This window comes from Bufo bufo, chromosome 3, assembly GCF_905171765.1.
Source record: "Bufo bufo chromosome 3, aBufBuf1.1, whole genome shotgun sequence".
Taxonomy (NCBI): domain Eukaryota; kingdom Metazoa; phylum Chordata; class Amphibia; order Anura; family Bufonidae; genus Bufo; species Bufo bufo.
In genome coordinates, this window is record NC_053391.1 from 456954986 (window position 1) to 456978941 (window position 23956).

At 44.6% G+C, this 23956-nt stretch overlaps 2 protein-coding genes across 4 annotated transcripts in view; both read left to right on the top strand.

The window, feature by feature from the left end:
- The window catches only part of LOC120995755 (regucalcin-like), a 46044-nt gene extending 35697 nt beyond the window's left edge, over positions 1–10347 (top strand). The window contains exons 6-8 of the mRNA XM_040425156.1: positions 7880–8011; positions 8446–8600; positions 10263–10347. Coding sequence (XP_040281090.1) covers positions 7880–8011; positions 8446–8600; positions 10263–10313 — 338 coding nt within the window. The 3' untranslated portion in view covers positions 10314–10347. The remainder of the gene's footprint in view (positions 1–7879; positions 8012–8445; positions 8601–10262) is intronic.
- Positions 10348–15761: 5414 nt separating this feature from the next.
- Positions 15762–23956, top strand: part of PLCXD1 (phosphatidylinositol specific phospholipase C X domain containing 1) — a 46134-nt gene continuing 37939 nt past the window's right edge. For 2 of the 3 annotated variants that reach the window (XM_040425157.1, XM_040425160.1), the window contains exon 1: positions 15762–15910. The gene's annotated coding sequence lies outside the window, so the exon portion shown is untranslated. Of the gene's footprint in view, positions 15911–17374; positions 17485–23956 lie in introns of those variants that run through there. The other variant, XM_040425158.1, reaches the window with a different exon arrangement.

Consider the following 23956-nt stretch of genomic DNA (forward strand, 5'->3'; position numbering starts at 1 on the left):
GTACCAGTACCCCCCCCCCCCCCACCACCGCACATTCGTTCCTCTCTGTACCAGTACCCCCCTGCACATCAGACCCCCCCCCCTCATCACACACATTAATTCCTCTCTGTACCAGTACCCCCCTAACGTGAGGTCAACTCCCTGCCTGCGCCAGCCTGAGCCGTACTCTGCAACGACCCGCCCCCCTCCACTAGCTGCCCAGCCAACGACATTAGGGAGGAGATACTGCCAGCTCTCCGCTGTGCTCCGGTACCGGAAACCCACGTACTGGGCGCACGGAGAGGTGCTGGTACTCTCCAGGGCAATTTTTGGAAGTGGCGGTACTGAGTACCGCCGCGTTCCGGCCCACTTCAAGCACTGCCCCCACCCCATAACAGTGCCATCCACGGACCCCCCCACCCCATAACAGTGCCATCCACGGACCCCCCCACCCCATAACAGTGCCATCCACAGACCCCCCTCCACCCCATAACAGTGCCATCCACAGACCCCCCCATAACAGTGCCATCCACAGACCCCCCACCCCATAACAGTGTCATCCACAGACCCCCCATTGCCGCTCCAGTACAGTTATAAAATGTGTAATTAAATGAATAATGATTCATGCTGCCCCTCAGTAGTATAACTTTCAATATATTGTACTCACAGGGCTACGGTTATCGTAATGCAGGCCGGCCGGGCAGACGAGCGGCAGCGGCACTGACTGACGTCACGTGCCTGCGCCGCCTACTTTATGAATGAAGTAGGCGGCGCAGGCACGTGACGTCAGTCAGTGCCGCTCGTCTGCCCGGCCGGCCTGCATTACGATACAGTAGCCCTGTGAGTACAATATATTGAAAGTTATACTACTGAGGGGCAGCATGAATCATTATTCATTTAATTACACATTTTATAAGTCTCTACTGGAGCTGCGGGGCCGGAGCACAGTGAACGTACCGGCCCCCAGCTCCTCCTCCCAGTCCCCTCCCGCTGATACATCGCAGGCTGCGATGTCAAAAGGTGGCGGAACGCCGTTCCGGTGTGTTCCGCCAGAAAAAAGCCCTGTGTGTGTGTATATATAGATATAGATAGATATATATATATATATATATATATATATATATATAAATAAATATGAAAATAAAATTGGTTATCAATTAAGCAATCAATCATGAGCTGATAGTTCGATAGGCAGCTATGGTGGAATACAATTAAATACAACTACAAGAGGTAATAATTCATGAGGAATAAATATATATATAAATTTTTTTTTTTTTTTTATAGATTGTATTTATAAAAATACAATCTATAAAAAAATGATATACTGATATATAAATATAAATACATAAATATATAAAAAGATGTATTAATTAATTGATTAATAGACAAATTGATTTCTAATAGATAAATAATTAATGATGATAAATGATTGAAAAATAAATATAAAAAATTAAAAATATAAAAAATATGAGGCTCCAAACTAGATGAGTATACTAATCCAAATGGAGGTGGTATATACTTATTAAAATAATGTATTACAATAAAACTCAAAAACTTGGAGCAACTGAGGTTGTTTGAAATAGGGAACGTCGCACTAAGCTCGGGGTATTAAAGAGATTTATCTCAAAGGCCTAGTTAAGACCAAATGGGTTGAGACAGTTAAGTTTGTATATCCAAAACATCTCGCGCCTTTTTATCATCTGCATAACATTATGGCAATCAGAACCGATTTGTTCAATGGGCATAATGGAAAAACCAGTGGCAAGGCCCTAATGGCGAATGGTTGCGTGTCTAGACACGCTGTGCTGTAAGAAACCCTTTTTGATGTTTGACCGGTGTTTGTTGAGGTTTGGATTGTCCGCCCCACATACTGGAGACCACATGGGCATTCTAGCAGATAGATGACATTCTTTGATCCACAGTCCAGATGTTGTCTAATAGAGAAATTTCCCCCATTAGATCTACTTTGAAAGGAAGTCGAAGCCCGTATAACAGTACAGCAGAGACATTTGGGCTGGTTACACCTGAAACTACTAGGTGGTTCAGAGTGATGTGTTCTAGTGGGGGGAAGGTTTATAATCGGGTCCGTCGGCACGCAGTTTACTAGGAGCTAATACATTTTTTAAAGTTTTAGCTCTCCTAAACGTCAGGGGAGGATGGATCGGTAGTGATTTTGATAAAAATGGGTCACTTCTGAGGATATGCCAGTGTTTAGATAGGATGCTCCTAATATCCTTATGATTATTGCTGTATGTAGTGATAAAGTTAGTGCTCCACTTATTCTCAGATTTATTTATTTATTTATTTGTATTTACGTTTTTCTATTAACAGGTAGACAATTTTCTTGTGTGAGGTTTTTCCTTTGTTGAAAGCCGCTTCTATAATTGGGAGTGGATAACCTTTTTGTATAAACCTCTTGCGGATGATTTCACTCTGGGTCATGAAATCCTTATCTAGGGAACAATTCCTTCCAATTCGCTTGAACTGGCCAAAGGGAATATTGGTTTTCCATTTTTTGTGGTGCAAACTGGTAAAATCCAGGTAGCTGTTACAGTCCACCTTTTTTAAATAAGTGTGTGTTTCTAGTTTATTATTGATGACGTTCAATTCCAGGTCCAGGTACTCTATTTTAGTCTGACTATGGGTCCTGGATAAGGTGATACCCCAATCAGTGGAATTGAGGTGTGAAACAAAATTATTAATGGAACAAATATCACCGTTCCAAACAATTAAAAGGGTCATCAATGTATCGTCAATAAAAAATTATATTCTGAAACCAAAAGCTGGAGATGTATATAAATCTGGTTTCAAAAGCCCCCATAAAAAGATTAGCAAAACTCGGCGCGAAGTGCGTGCCCATAGCGGTCCCCCTAGTTTGCAAATAAAGTTGATCCTGGAAGCGAAACACGTTGTGCGTGAGAATGAACCTAATGGATTCAAGGATGAAGGATTTTTGGTTAGTGGGCAAAAGGTGGTCGTTATCTAAATATTCTTTGGTGCAGTTGATGCCCAATTTGTGTTCAATATTTGAATATAGTGCCGTGACGTCTAATGTCATCAATCTATAGGTACTTTCCCACTTGATCTCCTTAAGTGATTGTAACAAGGAGGAGGAGTCTCGGAGGTATGATGGTAAATTGGCGACATACTTCTGTAAGAGAACGTCAACGTAATGTGAGAGATTACAAGTAAGGGATGAGATGCCTGAGATGATCGGGCGGCCTGGCATCTCATCCCTCACTCATCTCAGGCATCTCATTCCTTACTTGTAATCTCTAACATTACGTTGACGTTCTCTTACAGAAGTATGTCACCAATTTACCATCATACCTCCGAGACTCCTCCTCCTTGTTACATACACTTAAGGAGATCAAGTGGGAAGGTAAATCAGAGCGGCCACTAGCGTCCTGGTTACTCAGCAACCAGGCTCGCTGTGTGTTGCCGGCAAGTCGCGATCACGTGATCGGGCTCCGATCATGTGATCTTCCTTTCAGTATGAGAGCTCCGTGCCTAGGAGCATGTTTTCTCGATTGGTGTATATTTTTCATATTACCCTGGCCTCACCACGCCACCGACATCTGCAACATGTCCAAAACTTTAATTTTTTATTATTAACATCAGTACACATTTGCGGTGGACTTCTCCCCATTAACCACTCCCCCTTTTAGCCCCGCCTACTTTGTGTTTTTGGCATTTCTTTTGTATGTATTTAAATGTGTGTGTGTGTATATTATATGCTGTGTTATGTACCTGATGAAGGGGAATTATTCCCCGAAACGCGTTGTACTCCTGCAATAAAAGTATCTCTTTACCATCACCTACTGGATTGGATTTTTGCGCCCTGGAATATACTATCTACATACTTTTGTATCTCATCACTTCTTGGAGACCTCAGGTATCTCCGACAAGAAGTCATCCCTACACGGCTGCAGATTCATCATCAAATCGTGATTCCGGTACACGTCTTGAAAAGCTTTCACTAGAGTTGTGCCTACAGGTAGCACAACTACCAAAGGTGAGCCTTGTATTGGAACCATTTATTTTACCTGTTTACAAACGGTATTACCCTATGGTGCGCCCTGTTTTATCTTTAACAGCATAAAGTAAATCCTGTGGATTTAAAATTTATGACAGCGGCTCATTCTGTGTGATAATGTGCCTGTAACGGTCGCGTACACACACAGGGGGAGGGAAGTGACCACTGCGCTCCACCCTTACCCCTGGCCCTGCCTACTTGCCTTGCGAGTCCTAATGACAGGGGACAACTGGACGGCAATCCCTAGCTTGGAATAAGTGCAGGGATGACAGACAGACAGACAAACAACAGAACGTGAACGGACAGAGTCAATACCAGGAAAGCTACAAAGTACAAATGGAGCAACCAGAGAATTGTCAGGAGAAAATACCGGGGTCATAAATACCAGGAGAGTCGTGAAGAACCAAAGGAGTCAGCAGAGGATCGTCAGGAGGAGGCCGGGTCAGAATACCAGGAGAGCAGCAAAGTACACAAGGAGCAGGCAGAGGATCGTCAGGAATTCAGCAGGAGGTAAGTACGCCAGGAAAGACAAAATCACAGGTGGAACCTAAATAACAGGCAATCTGTGGCCAGCAGATTGCCTGTTTAAATAGGGAGCTAGAGGGGTCATGTGACGTGGCCAGCGTCACATGACTCCACACAGACTACACAGCCGAGCGCCGAGTGATCAGCTCGGTGCTCAGCCCTAAAACCATTAGCATGAATGCAGAAAGATGCACACATAGTATTATCAGGAGCGCGGGTGACGCTGGACGCACTGATGATGCACGCGCGCTCCGGACGTGCCCGCCTCCTAGACGGCGCCGTGACAGTGCCACAACTTTAGACGCCTTTGGCTTTAATGTCATCTCTTGCTTGGCTTAATATTCAGCAATTTTTTTCACCACAACATATTGGTGCAGTATGCCTTATTTCCACAGCAAGATGAAAAAAAGGGCTGAAATATATATATATAGCAGGGGTCTAAAAAACTGGATATATGGGCCGCAATTTCCAGTTGATGGGCCGTGTTCATTTCAAATACAAAATAAAATTATTGTTAGTAGAATATAGCACAACATGGCTCTTCCATCCAGTGATGTCTCATCTGATGTAGATGTTCGCTTTCGTCTTTTTCATTTGGACCAGACCGCCTTGAGAACTTCTTTCAGCCACGTCTCGTCTTTGCAGAGTTTGTCACACAGACATCTTAGGTTCCTCACTTTTCCATCATTCACCGCCTCCTGGTGCCCCAGCACTGGCATTCCTACTCTTCTCCCCCCCCCCCCCCCCTCAATACTGTACCCACTGTGGTCCCCAATGTGCACAAATGCTATACTTCAAAAATAACAGTGCCATACCCCCATAATAAAAGTGCTTCCAGACTGCCCTCTATAGTAATAGTATCCCCAACAGTAATATTGCTCTTCAAGAAAGCCCTCATAAGTAGCAAAGACCTCCATATTGTGCCCAATAATAATGGCCCCCCAGTAGTAATTATGCCACCAGTAGAAACAAGGCTTCCTACAGTGCCCCCAGGAGGAACAAGGCCCCTCTATAAAGTGCCCCTTTAGTGCTCCTGCTAGTAATAAGACTGATCAATAAACACTCCTAGAGCCCACAGTAGTAATTAAGCCCCCTATAGTGCTTTCAGTAATTATAATACCCCTTATAGTGGATCCGGTATTTATAAAGCCCCTTGTAGTGCCCCCATTAACTTTAATGCCCCCAGTATTTATAATGCCCCATATACAGTGGATATAAAAAGTCTACACACCCCTGTTAAAATGTCAGGTTTCTGTGCTGTGAGACAAAGATAAATCATTTCAGAACTTTTTCCACCTTTAATGTGACCTATAAACTGTACAACTCAATTGAAAAACAAACTGAAATCTTTTAGGTAGAGGGAAGAAAAAATATAAAAACAAAATAATATGGTTGCATAAACTAATACTTTGTTGAAGCACCTTTTGATTTTATTACAGCGCTCAGTCTTTTTGGGTATCAGTACAAGATTTGCCCACTCTTCTTTGCAAAAACACTCCAAATCTGTCAGATTGCGAGGGTATCTCCTGTGCACAGCCCTCTTCAGATCACCCCACAGATTTTCAATCTGATTCAGATTTGGGCTCTGGCTGTGCCATTCCAAAACTTTAATCTTCTTCTGGTGAAGCCATTCCTTTGTTGATTTGGATGTATGCTTTGGGTCGTTATCATGTTGAAAGATGAAGTTCCTCTTCATGTTCAGCTTTCTAGCAGAAGCCTGAAGGTTTTGTGCCAATATTGACTGGTATTTGGAACTGTTCATAATTCCCTCTAGCTTAACTAAGGCCCCAGTTCCAGCTGAAGAAAAACAGCCCCTTGGCATGATGCTGCCACCACCATGCTTCACTGTGGGTATGGTGTTCTTTTGGCGATGTGCAGTGTTGTTTTTGCGCCAAACATATCTTTTGGAATTATGGCCAAAAAGTTCAACCTTGGTTTCATCAGACCATAACACCTTTTCCCACATGCTTTTGGGAGACTTCAGATGTGTTTTTGCAAAATGTAGCCTGGCTTGGATGTTTTTCTTCGTAAGAAAGGCTTTCGTCTTGCCACTCTACCCCATAGCCCAGACATATGAAGAATACGGGAGATTGTTGTCACATGTACCACACAGCCAGTACTTGTCAGATATTCCTGCAGCTCCTTTAATGTTGCTGTAGGCCTTTTGTTAGCCTTCTTTTCATCAATTTTGGAGGGACGTCCAGTTCCTGGTAATGTCACTGTTGTACCATATTTTCTCCGCTTGATGATGACTGTCTTCACTGTGTTCCATGGTATATCTCATGCCTTGGAAATTCTTTTGTACCCTTCTCCTGACTGATACCTTTTAACAATGCGATCCATCTGATGCTTTGGAAGCTCTCTGTGGTCCATGGCTTTTGCTGTGGGATTCGACTAAGAAAATCTCAGAAAAGACCAACTAGAGCAGCTGAATTTTATTTGGGGTTAATAAGAGGCACTTTAAATGATGGCCGGTGTATGCTGACTCCTATTTAACATGATTTTGAATGTGATTGCTTAATTCTGAACACAGCTACATCCCCAGTTATACAATGGTGTGAACACTTATGCAACCACTTTATTTTAGTTTTTTTTTTTTTTTCTTCCCTCCACCTAAAAGATTCCAGTTTGTTTTTCAATTGAGTAGTGCAGTTTATAGGTCACAATAAAGGTGGAAAAAGTTCTGAAATGATTTATCTTTGTAATTTTTTTTACATCACAGAAACCTGACATTTTAACAGGGGTGTGTAGACTTTTTATATCCACTGTAGTTATAATATCCCATGCAGTGGTCTTGTACTTATAATGCCCCCCTGCAGTTGTAGCCTCCCCTATAGTGCTCTGGCCTATATTAATGCCACCAGTGGTGCCCTCTGTATTATAATGCCCCCTGTAGAGCCTCAGTCTGTATAAATGCCCTTAGTAGAGCCCCATTAATTATAATACACCCTCTCCCAGTGCTCAAGCTTGTATTAATGTCCCCAGTAGTGCCCACATATTAAAAAAACACCCCGATTTCCATACCCTGCTGCTGTCTGCAATGCAGGCCACACCCTGCTACATGCCGACGCAGGAGGTCGCGATAATATCACTGCAGCCTCCTGTGTCAGCCAATTGTAAATTGTCACCTGGTGCGCTAAGGCGACATGTTCATCTTGCCTCATGGTGGCGGGTGAGACCCCTGATATATAGTAAGTCTGACACAAGGCATGTATGCCTGTTTCTTGGAGCAATTTAATCCAGAATACTGGTACATTTAGCTTCGTACATCTGCTCCCTTGGTCTTCCTTTTCATTTGTGCTAGCCACTGTAATATACAATAACTACTTCTCTCCACAGCCAACCGCCGCCATGTCTACAAGTTTCAGCAGGATGAAGGGATGCCTGACGGCATGTGCATAGACGCAGAGGGGAAACTTTGGGTTGCTTGTTTTAATGGAGGAAGGGTGATCCGTATTGATCCTCAGGCTGGTAGGATATACACACATTATTTTATTTATTTTTTATATATATTTTCATTGCATGATGTACTCTACATGTTTTACATTCCTAATGTATCTATGTGCTGATAGCAGACTACTGATTAGGGGAGGATACCCTCACTGTACAGGACCGAGTGCAATGAGTCCTCCAGCGCTAAGATCTCTGTATTATTGCGTGTTCATTATTTATGCCAAACAAATACATCTGATCCAAAAGTTGCATTTGTGACCTCAGTGTATCTAAAAAAATCCAACCAAACATACACTATAATTAATTGGCAATATATTTGCTATACATATACAGTACCTCATACAAAAATCCCAGCTATAACTTGTCCCCTACCTTCTGTATTCTTGGGCATAGTGAAATAGTGAGAGCGCTTGATATTATACTGGGTGTAAAGCTACTTACTTGTGTTATAGGGAAGGTGATCCAGACCGTCAAGCTGCCCGTGGATAAGATAACTTGTTGTGCCTTTGGCGGAAAGGATTACTGTGAAATGTATGTCACCTCTGCCTACTATGGTATGGACGAAGAATGGCGTGCCAGGCAGCCCCAGTCTGGGGGAATCTACAAGGTAATTTATCGCTTTTACATTCACACTGGCTCTCATGGACCCAGACTGTCTCATTAAATCTTATTGGAATCAATCTGATCCATACCGTAATTCTCTATTTGTCCATAACAAATTAAGAAGATAATTATATTTTTGTGTCATTTCTAACAGCTTTGTAACAATCCATTGTGCAAGAAACGTTACTGTAAAATGTGTCTGATGGAATCTAAGAAATGTAATTAGCAGTACAGTATATCTAAGAAAATAAAGTATTAAAGAGGACCTGTCACCTCTCCTGACTTGTCTATTTTAGTACTGACTGGCATTCCCCATGTAATGCCAGTTCTGGAGCACCTATTCTTATGACTGTATGTTGTGCCATTCCTGTATTATTCCTGATAAAAGTTTATGAATCAATGTACAACTGGGTGTTACAAGCTGGGAGGTGTCCCTGTACAGTCTGACACTGTCCAATCAGATTTGGCAGTGTCAGACTGTGCATGGGCACATCCTTAACTTGTAACCCCCAGTTGTACCTTTATTCATAAATTTATAGTAGGTATAATAGGGGGATGGCATAACATAGAGAGTTATATGAAAAGATGCTCTAAAATTGTCGCTTCATGTTTACCAAGACCTGTGCATCCGTTTTGGCAACACCTTCATCTGGGAGAGCAGCTCTCCTTGAAGGTGTTGCTGAAACGCGCGTCGGGTTGTGTGGTTCTCCTGAAGCGATTGTCCCACTCATGGGTATGTAAGGACTGGTTTTACATATTGTTTGTTGTCTCTTTGAGAGAGGGGTTAAATGCATTTGATTATATAGACACAGGTCTTGACGCTTTTATATACTGTACCTAATTTGTTTCCATTGACTATCATTTGATGGTTAAGTGATGTATAGCTATTGTACTCCGCTCTGCATTGAGAGCCCTACTATATGTTCCTTCAGGTGTATACCACACTTTCATTTTTTATGTATTTCGTCTCTATTTTTATCATGTTTTATATATGTATTTAATAAATATTATTATTTTTGAGCCATTTTAGACTGAGCTTTTTTAGTATAGGTTTGTTTGCTCTATGTTCAGTTGGCTTCCTTTGAGGGGATTTGATGTTGCCCACTACATTTCTTGGGCCATTATTTGTGTTGAGTAACCTGTGTATATTAACTAATAACAGGACATGTTCTATTTTTTTGCGGAACGGAAATACAGACATACGGAAATGGAATGCACACAGAGTACCTTCCATTTTTTTTGCGGACCCATTGAAATTAATGGTTCCTTATATGGTCTGCAAAAAAACGGAACGGATGCGGAGAGAAAATACGGTATGTTCGTGTGCGTGAGGCCATACTCTTCATGATCTGTCACTATGCTGTAGGGAGGAACTCAGTTTAGCGGGGTTCATATATCATGCTCATAGGCCTTGTTCACATTAGCATTTTTGATCAGGGTGCTGGTGTCAAAAAACAGCATTTCTGATGGAAACCTGAGAGACCTCATTATATTTTAATAGGATTGGATAGAAAAGTGTCCTAGTCCTGGCTCCATTAAGAATGATGCTGTAGTGGTAACATGAACAGAGCCATATACTGATTATACTTTGTAAGAGGAAGTATATCATTTCTGATATTTTTTGTTATAATGAAATGTATTGAATGTCATTTGTACTGTTTTACAGATTACTGGACTTGGTGTAAAAGGAATACCACCAAATGCATTTGCCGGTTAAATAAAGGAGTAACACACTTATCCAGCAAGAATAACTCAGTGTTGTGTGTGCATCTTATTTCCTGATCTAGATCCTAAATTCAGTGCTCACAAAAGCTTCTGTGCTGCCTTAGGCTTCTTGCACACGACTGTAGGCCCTCTGAGATATACGGTGGTCCATGAGCGGGCCATATGTCCCGGAGCGGCATTGATCGTGTGCACGGGAGCACACAGCATCATAGATTATCATATGACCATACGGGCCGACGTGGACAGCATCATTGTAATCTATGATGCTGTGCGCTCCCGTGCACACGATCAATGCCGCTTCGGGACATATGGCCCGCTCACGGACCATATATGTCAGAGGGCATACGGTCGAGTGCAAGAGGCCTTAGGGTGCGGCCACACGGTCCGGTTTCTGCATGCAATTTTGGAAGTCAAAATTAGGAATGGATCCAAAAAAAAAAGGGAGAAATAGTACAGGACAGATACGACTTCTCTTTTTTAAATTCACTCCTGGCTTTGGCTTCCAAAAAATCCATGCAGAAAGCTGAGCGTGTGGCCGCACCCTAAGGTCAGTTTCAGAGACCAAAACACAGTTGCATATGGACCGCCAAAAAAACTGTAGACCTACCCGTGTATTCACAAAAATAACGGATAGCTTCCACCTGCATTTCAGTTCCACGTGTCATTTCCATCGGTAGAGATGGCTATTCTGATCCACAAAAATGCACCGAGATCCTCAGACTGGGTACACGGATCTGTTGAAAAAAATATAAAAACAGATGAATAGCTCTATTGATTTCTATAGGTTAGTGTGCCATCTGTTGTGAAAATGGATAGCAAACCTATAGCAATAGAGTGATCTAAATAACCACATAGAGCTGATTCAGACAGCCGCAGTCAGTACGGGAAACACAGGTCATGTGTCGGCTGTAAAGAAAATGGTAAATGAGATGGGCCTGACAGCCCATTCCCTTCCCCACCCTCGCCAGCTGAAGTCGCAGATTGTGGCGCAACTAAGTCCTGTGCCGCAATCTGCCCCTGAAATATGCCTAATTTAGGTGTATTTCAGCATGATAAATGACCCCTATAATTTGTACTAAACAGTACATGTGTCAAATGACTAGTGTGTGGCCCACGGATCACCTGGCTTTCAGCCAAACATTTTCCATGTTACATAAGACATTTTCTACCACTTTTACCACAAAAACAACAAACAGAACTAGTCCAAAAAGATCTTAATTTCTGGACTTGACCAGGGAAGTCCATGGCTGAGGGTGCAGGAGCGGATGTGAAGTGGGAGTGCTGCACATGGACAGAGGACCGATCAGGGCTGGTAATCCATATCTAGAAATTCAGCAGGTCACAATATTTGGAAAGAATAAAGGGAGAAATACAACTCAAGCAAGAAAAAAATTTGCAATGGGGGCAAGAGAGAGGACTCCCCTCCCTGCATAACGGAACGGATCCGTTTTGCATCCCATAGACTTCTATTATGACAGAATGAATAATGGAATGCCTCTAAAGGCATTCCATTATAGAATTGCGTTATGGTCAGTGGTAAGGGAATCCATAACGCAATTCACCTTTTACCAGTAAACAAAGCGTGAACGAATTTCAAAATATGAAGTTCGCTCATCTCTAGTAAAGTGCAACGTACACAACGCCAGTCTTGATAATTCAGTATCATGGCTGGCAATAAACCTAAAGTTGTGTACACTGATGGACATATCCGATCATGTACAGAAGCTCCACTGTCAGAACAACCCACCAGATGATGACTCACATACAATGGGGAAGGGCAGTAAACTATCCTGACCAATGTCATACTTCATGACAGAACACTAAACCTCCTAAATGAAGGATAAATACCGTAATGCATCATTTTTAATGGTTTATTATTCAGGAAGAAAATATTTCTGAAGTAATTACTTAATTGACTCAAGCCTTGCCGAAGGTAGTAGACTATAGGTAGTCTTAACCCTTTGTGGTAGCAAGACCTCTAAGCACTGTAAATTACAATAAATGTGGAAGTGTACGTAAATATTGTTTGAGACAATGGTGGGAAATTGTATAAAATTATTTTTAAAAAAAGCATTCCTTACCTATTAGATCCCTTGCCGATCCAGCATCGCCGCTCAGCCGCTCCCTCCTGGTGTTTGTTTACTGTGCTAAAGAGCTGAAGTCACCGCAACACATGTGACTACTGCAGCCAATCATTGGAGCCGTGGTGCTGGAACGACAGGAAATCAAATAGATAAGTAAGGCTGGGTTTACATTATGTTTTGGCCATCCGTTTAACATGTACAAAAAACATATATGTTAACTGATGCCTCAGACTGATGCCATATAGAGTTCCACTGTAAAAAAAAATATATATATACACGTTAACATAAACGTTTTTTTTACCGGACTCTGCAGGATACAAAAGCGTGGTGTGCTACACTTTTGTATCTCATCTTTTTCCTTTACAACGTGTCTGTTGTAAAAACGACCTTCATTTCGATGGGGTTTAGCCACGCACAGGAGTGATACTGGTCGTGACATCACTGGGCTTGTAGGAAACAAAGAAAAAGCTGCGGCGCTACTGCCTTCTCAAACAGCTAATCAGTGGGGGTCCCGGGCGTCAGACCCCTGCAGATCAGATGCTGATGATCTATCCAGAGGATAGATCATCAGTAAGAAAAAGCTGCAGAACCCCTTTAATGATCTCTTTTCTGACGGTGGGGGCTGAATAGAACCCTGTGCATCAAAAGCCTTTTCCCCTGTCTTCTCCAACATCTCAGAATACATGGGTTGTTACCAGACATCAAAGAAGATCAGATACGTACCTCAGCATTAGCATAGTCAGGGGGACTGTAGGCTTGTAGGTGTAGTAGCAACTAACACCGATGTGACCCCTAAATTTACGCCACTGTAGGTAACGCTTCTTTTATCATTTTGTATAATTTCCGACTTTAAAAAAAAAAATCCTTTTTTTTAAATAAGGCAGAATCTTGGAGCAGTGGGGCTCAGGCCCAGCACCAAAGAGTACAATAGATGAAAAATACCCAAAAAATGTATAAAAGTAAAACAATATTATTTAAAACAGAGTGTATGGTGAACACATCAATACTCAAGTAGTGAAGGAATGAAGGAAACAAGACAAAAATATCTGCAAGGGTAAAGGGGAAGGGCAGGGCCGATCCTAGGGTCACAGGCGCCTGGGTGCAGAAATATTTCTGGCGCCCCCACATGGGCGTGGTTATCTTACTAACTCCTCCCCTTTACAATGTTTCTATGGCAACAACTTCAGCCCCACCAATTTGCTTTGACAATAACTTAGTCAACGGCTTTGACAAGTCAAAATAAATGTCATGTGCCAGTAGCCAGAGCCCCCCCATATCATGTGCCAGTAGCCAGAGCCCCCCCCTTATCATGTGCCAGTAGCCAGAGCCCCCCCCCCATATCATGTGCCAGTAGCCAGATCCCCCCCATTATCATGTGCCAGTAGCCAGAGTGCCCCCATATCATGTGCCAGTAGCCAGAGTGCCCCCCCTTATCATGTGCCAGTAGCCAGAGCCCCCCCCCCATATCATGTGCCAGTAGCCAGATCCCCCCCATTATCATGTGCCAGTAGCCAGAGAGCCCCCATATCATGTGCCAGTAGCCCCCCATATCATGTGCCAGTAGCCCCCCTTATCATGTGCCAGCCCAGTAGCCCCCCTTATCATGTGCCAGCCCAGTAGTCCCCCCTTATCATGTGCCAGCCCAGTAGTCCCCCCTTATCATGTGCCAGCCCAGTAGTCCCCCCTTATCATGTGCCAGCCCAGTAGCCCCCCTTATCATGTGCCAGCCCAGTAGTCCCCCCTTATGTGCCAGCCCAGTAGCCCCCCTTATGTGCCAGCCCAGTAGCCCCCCTTATCATGTGCCAGCCCAGTATTGTACCTATATAAAAAAATAAAAAAAAATAATACACTTATACTTACCTCCAGCAATGCGATGCGATGCAGGCCGCCTCTTCCGTCTGTGTCCCTCGCTATACGGCTCAGGCGACGACGTCATCGCGCCGCCTGCACCGGCCTCTGATAGGCTGCCAGCACTAAGCCGGCAGCCTATCAGAGGAACAGGAGGGGACACACCTCTCCCTCCTCTGCCGCAGCACAGGCATCTGTATTGCCGTCCTGAGGACGGCAATACAGATGACTGTGGAGATGAGCGCTTCCGCAATGGAGGCGCTCATCTCCTGCTCTGCCCTGCCGCCGGCCGCGGCCGCCCCCACTTGTCACCAGGGCCGCGGCCTTGCGGCACTCAGGCTTGCCGGCCCACCGGGAAATTTCCCGCTATCCCGGCAGGCCAGTCCGGCCCTGCGCTCGGCGCCTTTCGGGTGACAGCGCTGGGGTGCGGGGCACCCACTGCACCCCGTGTAGGATCGGCCCTGGGGAAGGGAAAGAAAGGGGAATTGGAGGGGGAAGGGGAATGCTAGAAAATATAAGACCGTGTCTTTTTTGGAGACGAGCATAAAAGTCAGCAACAATCATCAACCCGGGTCTTGCAGGAAAGCAGGGTATTCATAATTGTTAAACAATCCGTTTTAAGAGTCCTGTAGTGTGGACATTAAATTCTCCATTCATTTTCGAGAACCAGAGAGAAAAGGATGGAAGATGGGGGGACAGCTAAGGCTAGGGCTACACGGCGACATGTCTCGTGCGACAATAAGTCATCTGAGACACAGGGCACAACTACACTGCTACATGTGTCTTGCGACATTGATGTCATGCGACAATTTTTATAATGATAGTCTATGGTGTCGCACTGCGACATGCGACATGCTGCCACTGCGACGCGCTAGTCGCAGAAAATTCCATTCTTGGATGGGTTTTTTGCTACTGTCGTGTCGTAGTATGCCGCAGTGCGACACCATAGACTATCATTATAAAAATTGTCGCACGACATTGGTGGACATAGCCCTCGCCTAAGACCGGCATAAAAAGGACATCTTAGTAAATGTCCCCCACTGTGTCTTTTACAGTTTCAGGGAGATTGGTTTATCTATATTAAAATCAAAATAATCCTTAGGAAACTAAGTATCAAACTTCAGAAGCTGAGACTATATCTCCTTCAGGGACGATTCTGGAGCACTGAGATGCTGAAGGTGAGGAAGACGAGTCTGAGGTTTATGAGGTTCACATGTCTTGTACTTGTGACGACTACCTTTCATTTCCTGGAAAGTTCCCAGCAGCTGAGATGTAACCAGCCAAAGCACTGTCTAGCTTCAGCTTGGATACTTGAGGAAGCTGTGAACACTTGGCACAGAGTCTATGCCTAGATTTCCTGTTCCTCCACCTCTCTGTGGTATACAAAAAAAGCAATAAGGTGTTCCAGAAATGAAAACCAACACAAGAGGGCAGCAAGCATCAACAACAGAGCAAAGCTCAAAGGAAACTCAAAAAAAGGAGGAAGCTGCCAATCTGCCAATGCTAGACACACACAAACCACAGCCGCACTGGTCCAAGGGGGCAGCAGAGAAGTCCAACAAGAGGAGCTTCTTACATTGCAGCCTGGCAGAGTACCAGCCCCTGGCATGCTCTACTCACCGGGCTGGGAGACACAATCTGAAGGAAGCCACCAAAGGTAGGAAGCGCTATCCAAACACTGCCAACTGCAGCATGGACGACACACTCATTGCCCCTTGAGGGTATGTTCACGGGGCTAAAACCTACCACTGATTCAGCATCAGAAAAAGGGCGTTTTCAGCTTCTAAATCCAAAACTCAATGATGGCTTCCTCACCGACCTTAAAGGGAACCTGTCACCTCACAAACGCATATAAAACCACCAGCATTACCTCATAGTAGCCGCCAGTCTGTTAATAATCGTATGTTTTATCCGGTAGTGTGATGCTCCATAGATTCAAAAAACGATCTTTTAAGCGCTATCTTATCGGTCAAGGGGGCAGTGGCTTCCTTGCTTCAAGTCAAGGTAATCACGCCCCCTAACCGTCCCTACTTTTGTTAGCTTGACAGCCTGCAGTGCGGCCGGGATTATATAAGTCTTGCACATGCACGGTGCGCTCCTTGGTTAAGCGCAATCCTGTCTCCGGCTGCCGCTCTTAGTGGCGCACTGAGCATGCGCGAGGCATGCTCTGGTGAAATCTCGCGCCAGTCAGCATTCAGCGCAGGCGCGGTGAGGGAAAGACACTCGCAGGCTGCCAGCTTTCTCACAGCGCCTGCGCCGAATGCTGAACGGCGCGAGATTTCACCAGAGCACAGGGCTGGCAGACAGATGCGAGCGCTGCCTGGCCCTTGGAGGGAGGCGACAAAGGTGGGAGAACGGAGCCTATACCGAAAGAAAAGAAAAATCCAGCACTTTCAATGTTCATTTCAAGCCGTAACGTCTTTATTCCGGTGGATACAAATATTACAGCTGTTCACATCACAAGCGGTAAAAACACGCGGTCTTGTGTCAGTCGACGCGTTTCAAACTTAGCAGTTCTTATTCATGACTTCAAATCAAACTTTTATAATATGCTAATTAGCCTCTAAGAGCAGGAACGCCCCCCCCCCCCCTCCTAGAGCCTGATTACCATATTATAAAAGTTAGATTTGTGACGTAACAGGGGGCATAGATAAAAGTAGGAATAGGCTAGTTAGGTTTAGCTGACATTAGCACATCGCTAATGTCAGCTAGCTCAATAGGGTTAAATCTGGTGACAGAATCCCTTTGAGACCCCCAATGTCTCCATTCATTTCAGTTGGGGATGTAAACCGCGCCTGTGTATTTTCTGGCAGATTTTATCTCCGCCTGTGAGGGTGCCATACATGTTTTGTTCTGTCCTAGCTGGGAAAAAAGCTGAGTTTACTGCCTGAGGAGGACAGGGAAAGCTGATTTATCTCACCCCATTTAGACATAATGCAGCAGTCCTTCCTCTTCAGCTGCAATAGACACACTACCAGGCTGATCCATTATAGGCCGTTTCTGGGGGGAGTGGAACAGTGATGCTTTCTGGATGTGTCACCTGTATTATGGTGTGAGGGACTGACACACCGACCAATCGCTGCTGTGGTGGGCGGGGCTTACTGCACGCTCTGATATAAGGATAGATGCCGGCTGCAGAGGATCAGGCAGAGCCTTGGAGAAGAGACGTCTTCCCGGTACAAGCAGCGCTCATGGTCCTCCTCTGCCCTGTTCTAGTGCATTGTGTGACAGGTAAAGCAGCTGCTGTCTGTACAGACCCTCTGTCCCTCCTATATTCGGATCTCTATAGGATTTATATGGGCACACCAGACGTGACAGTTCCTTATATTATAATCACCTCATATCTAAGCCTGGAGCTGCTCTGCAGAATAGCAGTTATCCCTCCACTAACAATTGTGTTCAAGTAGCAATTCCCTAATGATTGCAGCCAGTCTGGTTTCAGAAAGTCCACCTGATCACTGGTGGCCACCCAACCATGTAATATATAGGTGGGCAGGTCTGCTTGAGCAATGCTGGGGGAGGGAGCACCCTTTCCTTCACCACTCATCTATAGTGATTCTTACTCAGCACCATAAAGGCGTTGTCTCACTTCACCAAATGGCATTTATCACATAAAGAAAGTTACTACAAGGCACTTACTAATGTATTGTGGTTCTCCATATTGCTTCCTTTGCTGGCTGGGTCCATTTCCATGGTTACGACCACCCTGTAATCCATCAGTGGTGGCTGTGCTTGCACACGATAGAAAAAAATGTCGGACCATGGGAACGTACATAGGCTAGTGCTTTTTTTTCCTATAGTGAGTAAGCATGACCACCGCTAATGGATTGCAGGGTGGTCTGTAACCATGGAAACAAGCAGTGTATAATATGATGGAAAAATGAATCCAGCCAGCAAAGGAAGCAATATGGAGAATAGCAATACATTAGTAAGTGCCTTGTGTTAACTTTATCTACATGACAAATGCCATTTGCTGAAGTGACACAACCTCTTTAAGGGCTCTTTCACACGAGTGTGTCCCTTGCGGTAATTGTGCTCCGTGCAAGAGAGAAATCGTGTGTTCTGACACGGTATGATTCCGTTACAGAAAGGTCAGGCAGAGGCACATAGCAGTATCACTCATGATAATGCTGTGCGCTTCCTAAGTCCAGAACGCACAATCCCTCTCTCACATGGAGCGTGATTCCCGCATGGGACACGCTCGTGTGAAAGAGCTTGAAGGTGTTTAAGTGTCACAGCACTTTACCCATCTGTTCGGGCCTCTAGAATACATACCGATTTACAGTAACCGAGATCTGACGGGTACATCACGGATTATACCATGGATCTACAGGAAAAGCCGGGGCATGGGTGCAGGTTGTCAAGCAGAACTTCCAGTACATTTGTGTGTGTTTCCGCACCAATTCCAAGTGTTACTTTAGTTTTTGCTGTGGATTTGATGCAGTTTTGCCAGCAATAATCGCCAGCATAAATAGACTTTTTTTTTCTACACAACTGTATGTACCAGGTTTTTGGAGATGCCAAAATGGCAGTAAAAAACAGCAAAAGCTTCTGCCTGCACACGGTATGGATTACACACGTTTTTTCTGCCCATATTTTGTGCGGGAAAACCACAGTAAAAGGGCTCATTCACACGACCGTGGTTTGGTTCTGCATCCGAGGCGCGTTTTTTGTGGCTTGGGTTCGGACCAACTCACTTCACTTCCGTGTGCTGTCCACATCCGTTGCTCCGTTTTGTGGCCCCGCAAAAAATTATAGATCATGTCCTATTGTCCGTTTTGTGGACAAGAATAGGCATTTCTATTCTTTGCAAAAGGCACACGGGCGGCATTCGTGTTTTGCGGACCGCAAAACACGGCACGTTCGTGTGAACAAGCACTAAGGGTGCATTCACACGACCGTATGAATGGGTCCGCATTTACTTCAATGGGGCCGCAAAAGATGCGGACAGCACACTGTGTGCTGTCTGCATCCGTTGTTCCATTCCGCGGCCCCACAAAAAAACATAGGCATCCACAATTTGCGGACCTTCAAAACGCGTACGGTCATGTGAATGCACCCTGATGCAGTAAATGTAAAGTGAATGAGATTTGACAAATCTCATGTACACTTTGCTTTTTTTATTTATTATTATTATTATTATTATTATTATTATTTTTTTTTTTTTTTCAAAGGTGCGGAAATTGACCGGCTGTGTGGATTTAAAAATCTGCATTATTTCAATTGTTTGTGTGATTCCGCACCTTCTGTAGTTTTCCCCATAGAGTTCAATGGGATTGTTAACAGAATATACATAAGGGCTCATGCACACGTTCCGTTTAGTTTTTTTGCAGAACCATTCATTTCAATGGGTCCGCAAAAAAAACGTAAGTTACTCCGTGTGCATTCCGTTTCCGTATTTCCGTTACGCAAAAAAATAGAACATGTCCTATTATTGTCCGCATTACGGACAAGGATAGTACTGTTCTATTAGGGGCCAGCTGTTCCATTCCGCAAAATACGAAACGCACGCGGACGTCATCCGTATTTTTTGCGGAACACAAAACGCATACGTCGTGTGCATGAGCCCTAACATAAACAACCGTACACCTCTGTCAGTACTAGTGGAAGAGGCGATTCAGCGAACATCTCTGCTTCTGGCTGTGCCCTCTCAGCGAGGCTAAATCCTGCCATAGCACATTGGTTCAGAGTCTCTGATGTGCTATGCCGAGCTATTAGTTAAATGAAGTAGGCGCCGGCAGGGGCCAGCTCAGCTAAATCCTGGCACAGGGTAACGATTCGTTATGCCAGGGCTTAGCTGAACCAGGAGCAGCAATGTATGCACCTGCATGTACAGCACTCACTGCAGCCTAGGCATTATTGACACGTCATTGTTTTAGGGTACATTCACACGACCGTATGTATTTTGCGGATGTGCAAAAATTACAGGCGACGTCTGCGTTGCATCAGTGTGTTTTATTTTTTTTGTTGTTGTTGTTGTTTTTTTTGTTGTCTGTGGATCCATTGTAACAATGCTTATTCTTGTCTGAAAAAAGGACAAGAATAGGACATGTATCTTTTTTGCAGGGCTTTAGAACGGACATACAGATGCGGACAACACCATGTGCACATTTTTTGCGGACCCATGAGTCAGCATCTGTCACGGACCTTCCCGTGGCAGGAGATCAGTGAGACTGGCAACACGTGGTTTGATCTGACATGTTTTCCTTGTGGATTAATAGGCGTCTGTGTTCTGGTAATGGCCAGAACCCTTGCCTCAGGTGTTGCTAATGTGGTAATTTAAAGGGGTTCTGCAGTTTGTTTAAACTGATGATCTATCCTCTGGATAGATCATCAGCATCTGATCGGCAGGGGTTCGACACCAGGGACCCCCACCGATCAGCTGTTTGAGAAGGCAGCGGCGCTGCAACCTTCTTACTGTTTACCGCAGGCCCAGTGATGTCACCATTAGTATCAACTGGCCTGGGCGCGGCTAAGCTCTGTTCACTTGAATGGCGCTTGGCCCCACCCAGGCCAGTTGATGGCGTCACTGGGCCTGCAGTAAACAGTGAGAAGGCCGTAGCGCTACTGGAGCACCGCTGCCTTCTCAAACAGCTGGTGTCGGACCCCCGCCGATCAGATGCTGATGATCTATCCAGAGGATAGATCATCAGTTTAAACAAGCTGCAGAACCCCTTTAACCTTCCTTATTTATTGTTGCTTCTCCCACAATGCTGTGCAGTTTATAGTTTCAGTTGTGTATTGCTGGTGTGTGGATCTCGGCGGAGTTCCTGGTGCTTCCATAGCTCCTTTGAAGTTGTCTTTCCTTTCTCTTTTTGTATTTTGTTTGGGTTCTGTGTGTTGCATTTCCCTATTGTTTGTATTAGGTAGTCTCGTCCCTGCCATTAGTACCAGGGTCCTATAGGGCTAGATAGGACTCTAGGTATTCCTGCATATGAACTCACCTACCTCTGGGGTCTGTTCATACTGGTAGTCAGTCAGGATTTTGGTTAGGGTTTTCACTAGGAGGTGTCCATCTTCCTTCCCTATTTCTCGGGCCTGATTCTATGTCCCCCCTCTTCCCTCTTATGCTCAGTGTGGTGTTTCCCTCCCACACCGAAGCGTGACAGCATCCTATCCGCAAAAAATGCAGATCGGATGCAGACCAAAAATGCGTTCGTGTGATTGGGGACTTAGGGCTTATTCAGACGACTATCTGTTTTTGCGGTTCCACATTTCGCAGATCCATTGACACAATGCCTATCTCTGCAAAACGGACAAGAATAGGACATGTTCTATCCTTTTTGCGGGGCTACAGAACGGACATACGGATGCTGACATCACTGTGTGCACATTTTCTGCAAAAGGGATTCGTTTGTTTTATGTCATGAATAAGGACTGAGTACAGTCCGAAACTCGTTGACTGGTGTGGGGAGATGTCCTGCTGTGTGCCATTTTGAACTTTTTTTTTAGAGTTTCGGACTGTACTCAGTCCTTATTCATGACATAAAACAAACGAATCCCTTTTGCAAAAAAATGTGCACACAGTGTTGTCTGCATCTGTAGAGACAAAGTAGCAGGTCCAGCACTTAGGTCTTAGATAAAACCATAGATTTTTTTTTATTTTTATTTCAAATATCTTAAAAAAAAAAAAAAAAAAAAAAAAGATATTTGAAATAAAAAAAATCTATGGTTTTATCCAAGACCTAAGTGCTGGACCTGCTACTTTGTCTCTACAGATGCAGACAACACTGTGTGCATATTTTTTGTAGACCCATTGAAAGTTGAAAATGTCAGTGTCATCAGCAGGTTACAACAGAGAGACTAGAAGAGTCACAGAAAGGCATAGGAGTCGACGTCCTTTGACCACATCCCACACTGATCGGTTCGTTGTGTACAATGCTCTGCGGAACCAGATGATGAATGTCACACAACTACAGGCACATTTAAGGGAGGTGAGAGGCACCCAAGTGTCACATCAGACCATTCAAAACCGTTTACATCAGCATGGTCTGCGTGCTAGTTGACCTGCAAGGGTATCTGACCACACACCAGGCACAGGCCTCAATGTCTTGCATGGGCCAGGGAGCAAGGGACCAGTGGGCCTCAGTGCTGTTCACAGATGAAAGTCGATTCACGCTGAGCAGAAATAATGGCCACCAACGATGTTGGAGACATCAAGGAGAGTGCTATGCATCAGCCACTGTTGTCACCAGACGAGCCTTTGGTGGTGGTGTTACAGTGTGGGCAGGTGTGTCTAGTCAATACAGAACTGCCCTACAGTCTGTGAATGGTACAGTGACAAGCCCATACTACTTGAATACCATCATTAATCTAGTCATTGTGCCTCTGCATGAATCTCACAGGCCTAATTTACCCCTCACCCACGACAGCACCACGGGAGAGACGATGGATCCGCCCCCAAAGACAGGAAACCTGAGGTACAAAAAGGGGAAACCTGTAGTTCGTCCTCCTCTCCCTGGGCTGCCCTGTTTTCCCTGTGGTCCCCATTCTGGTGTGGCACAGTGTGCGTGGTGGGGCTTGCAGAGGCGCGATGGCAAAGCTCTCCTGAACGCTTGGGTCATGATGCTTCGGTGCGATAACGAGCACCAGTAAGCATTGCTCGCGCGGCTGGATTCAGAAGATGTCGGCCGGGGGGAGGAGCCTCGGCTCCACTCACGTGATCACCGCTTCCGGTTTCAAAGTGAGGCTTGGAGTGCACGTAGGGGAGGAGTGCATTACGTGCAGAGGGGGAGTGTTTTTAAATACACTTGATCCCAGAAGTGTGCTGCCGGCGTTATTTGCTCGTGTGGGGCTGCAGAGGACAGGACATAGAGTGGTCTAGTGAACGCAGTGGCACGATGGAAGAAGAAAGAGAGGATGCAGCAGAGGAACCAGTGTCCAACCCGGCCTTGGTACCAAGGAGGGGTGAGAGACTTCTTAAGCCATGTGTTCAGGTCCATCTTCTTGATGTAGATTTATATATGTGTTGTTGCAGGAGAAACCTAAGAAGGCTGTATCTAAAAGACGCCATAAGGAATGTGCCTTGTGTAGATGTGCCCTGGGGTCTGGCTATGGGAAAAGATTATGTCAACAGTGTATTGATGAAACTGTTGCAAAAGAGTCGCGATCCTTTTATAATTGTCTACAAAATTTCCTCTGAGCAGAAATAAATGCATCTTTTATCCTCTAAAGACGATACTTCAAAAGAATCAAAAATAAGAAAGAAGGATAAGGAGTCAAAAATTGTTTCCTAAGATGCAGAAGAGGGTGAGGATATCCAATCCTTGGATTCGGGGGCTTCATCTCTTTCTTCTGACTCCGAAGAGAATGAAATTAAAAGAGCTTTTAAAGGCAATAAAAGCCACAATGTGGATAGAGGATGTCAAAGAGTCAGTCGGTGCAGGATATTATGTTTGGGGGACTACAAACAAGAGAGGTCAGATCCTTTCCAGTTCATAAAAATGTGTCAGCTTTAATTAAGGAGGAATGGCGTTAACCAAACAAGAGTATTTATTTCAAAGAATCTAAAAAGGAAATGCCCCTTTTAAGATGAGATAGCCGCAAATTGAAATAAAGCTCCCAAGATAGATGTGGCCATATCTAAAGAAGCGAAGAAGTCATCCCTTCCGTTTTGAAGATCTGGGTTCTTTGAAAGATCCTTTAGATAAAAAAGCTGAGGGATTCTTAAAAGAAGCTTGGGAAGCATCTGCTTCAGCCATCT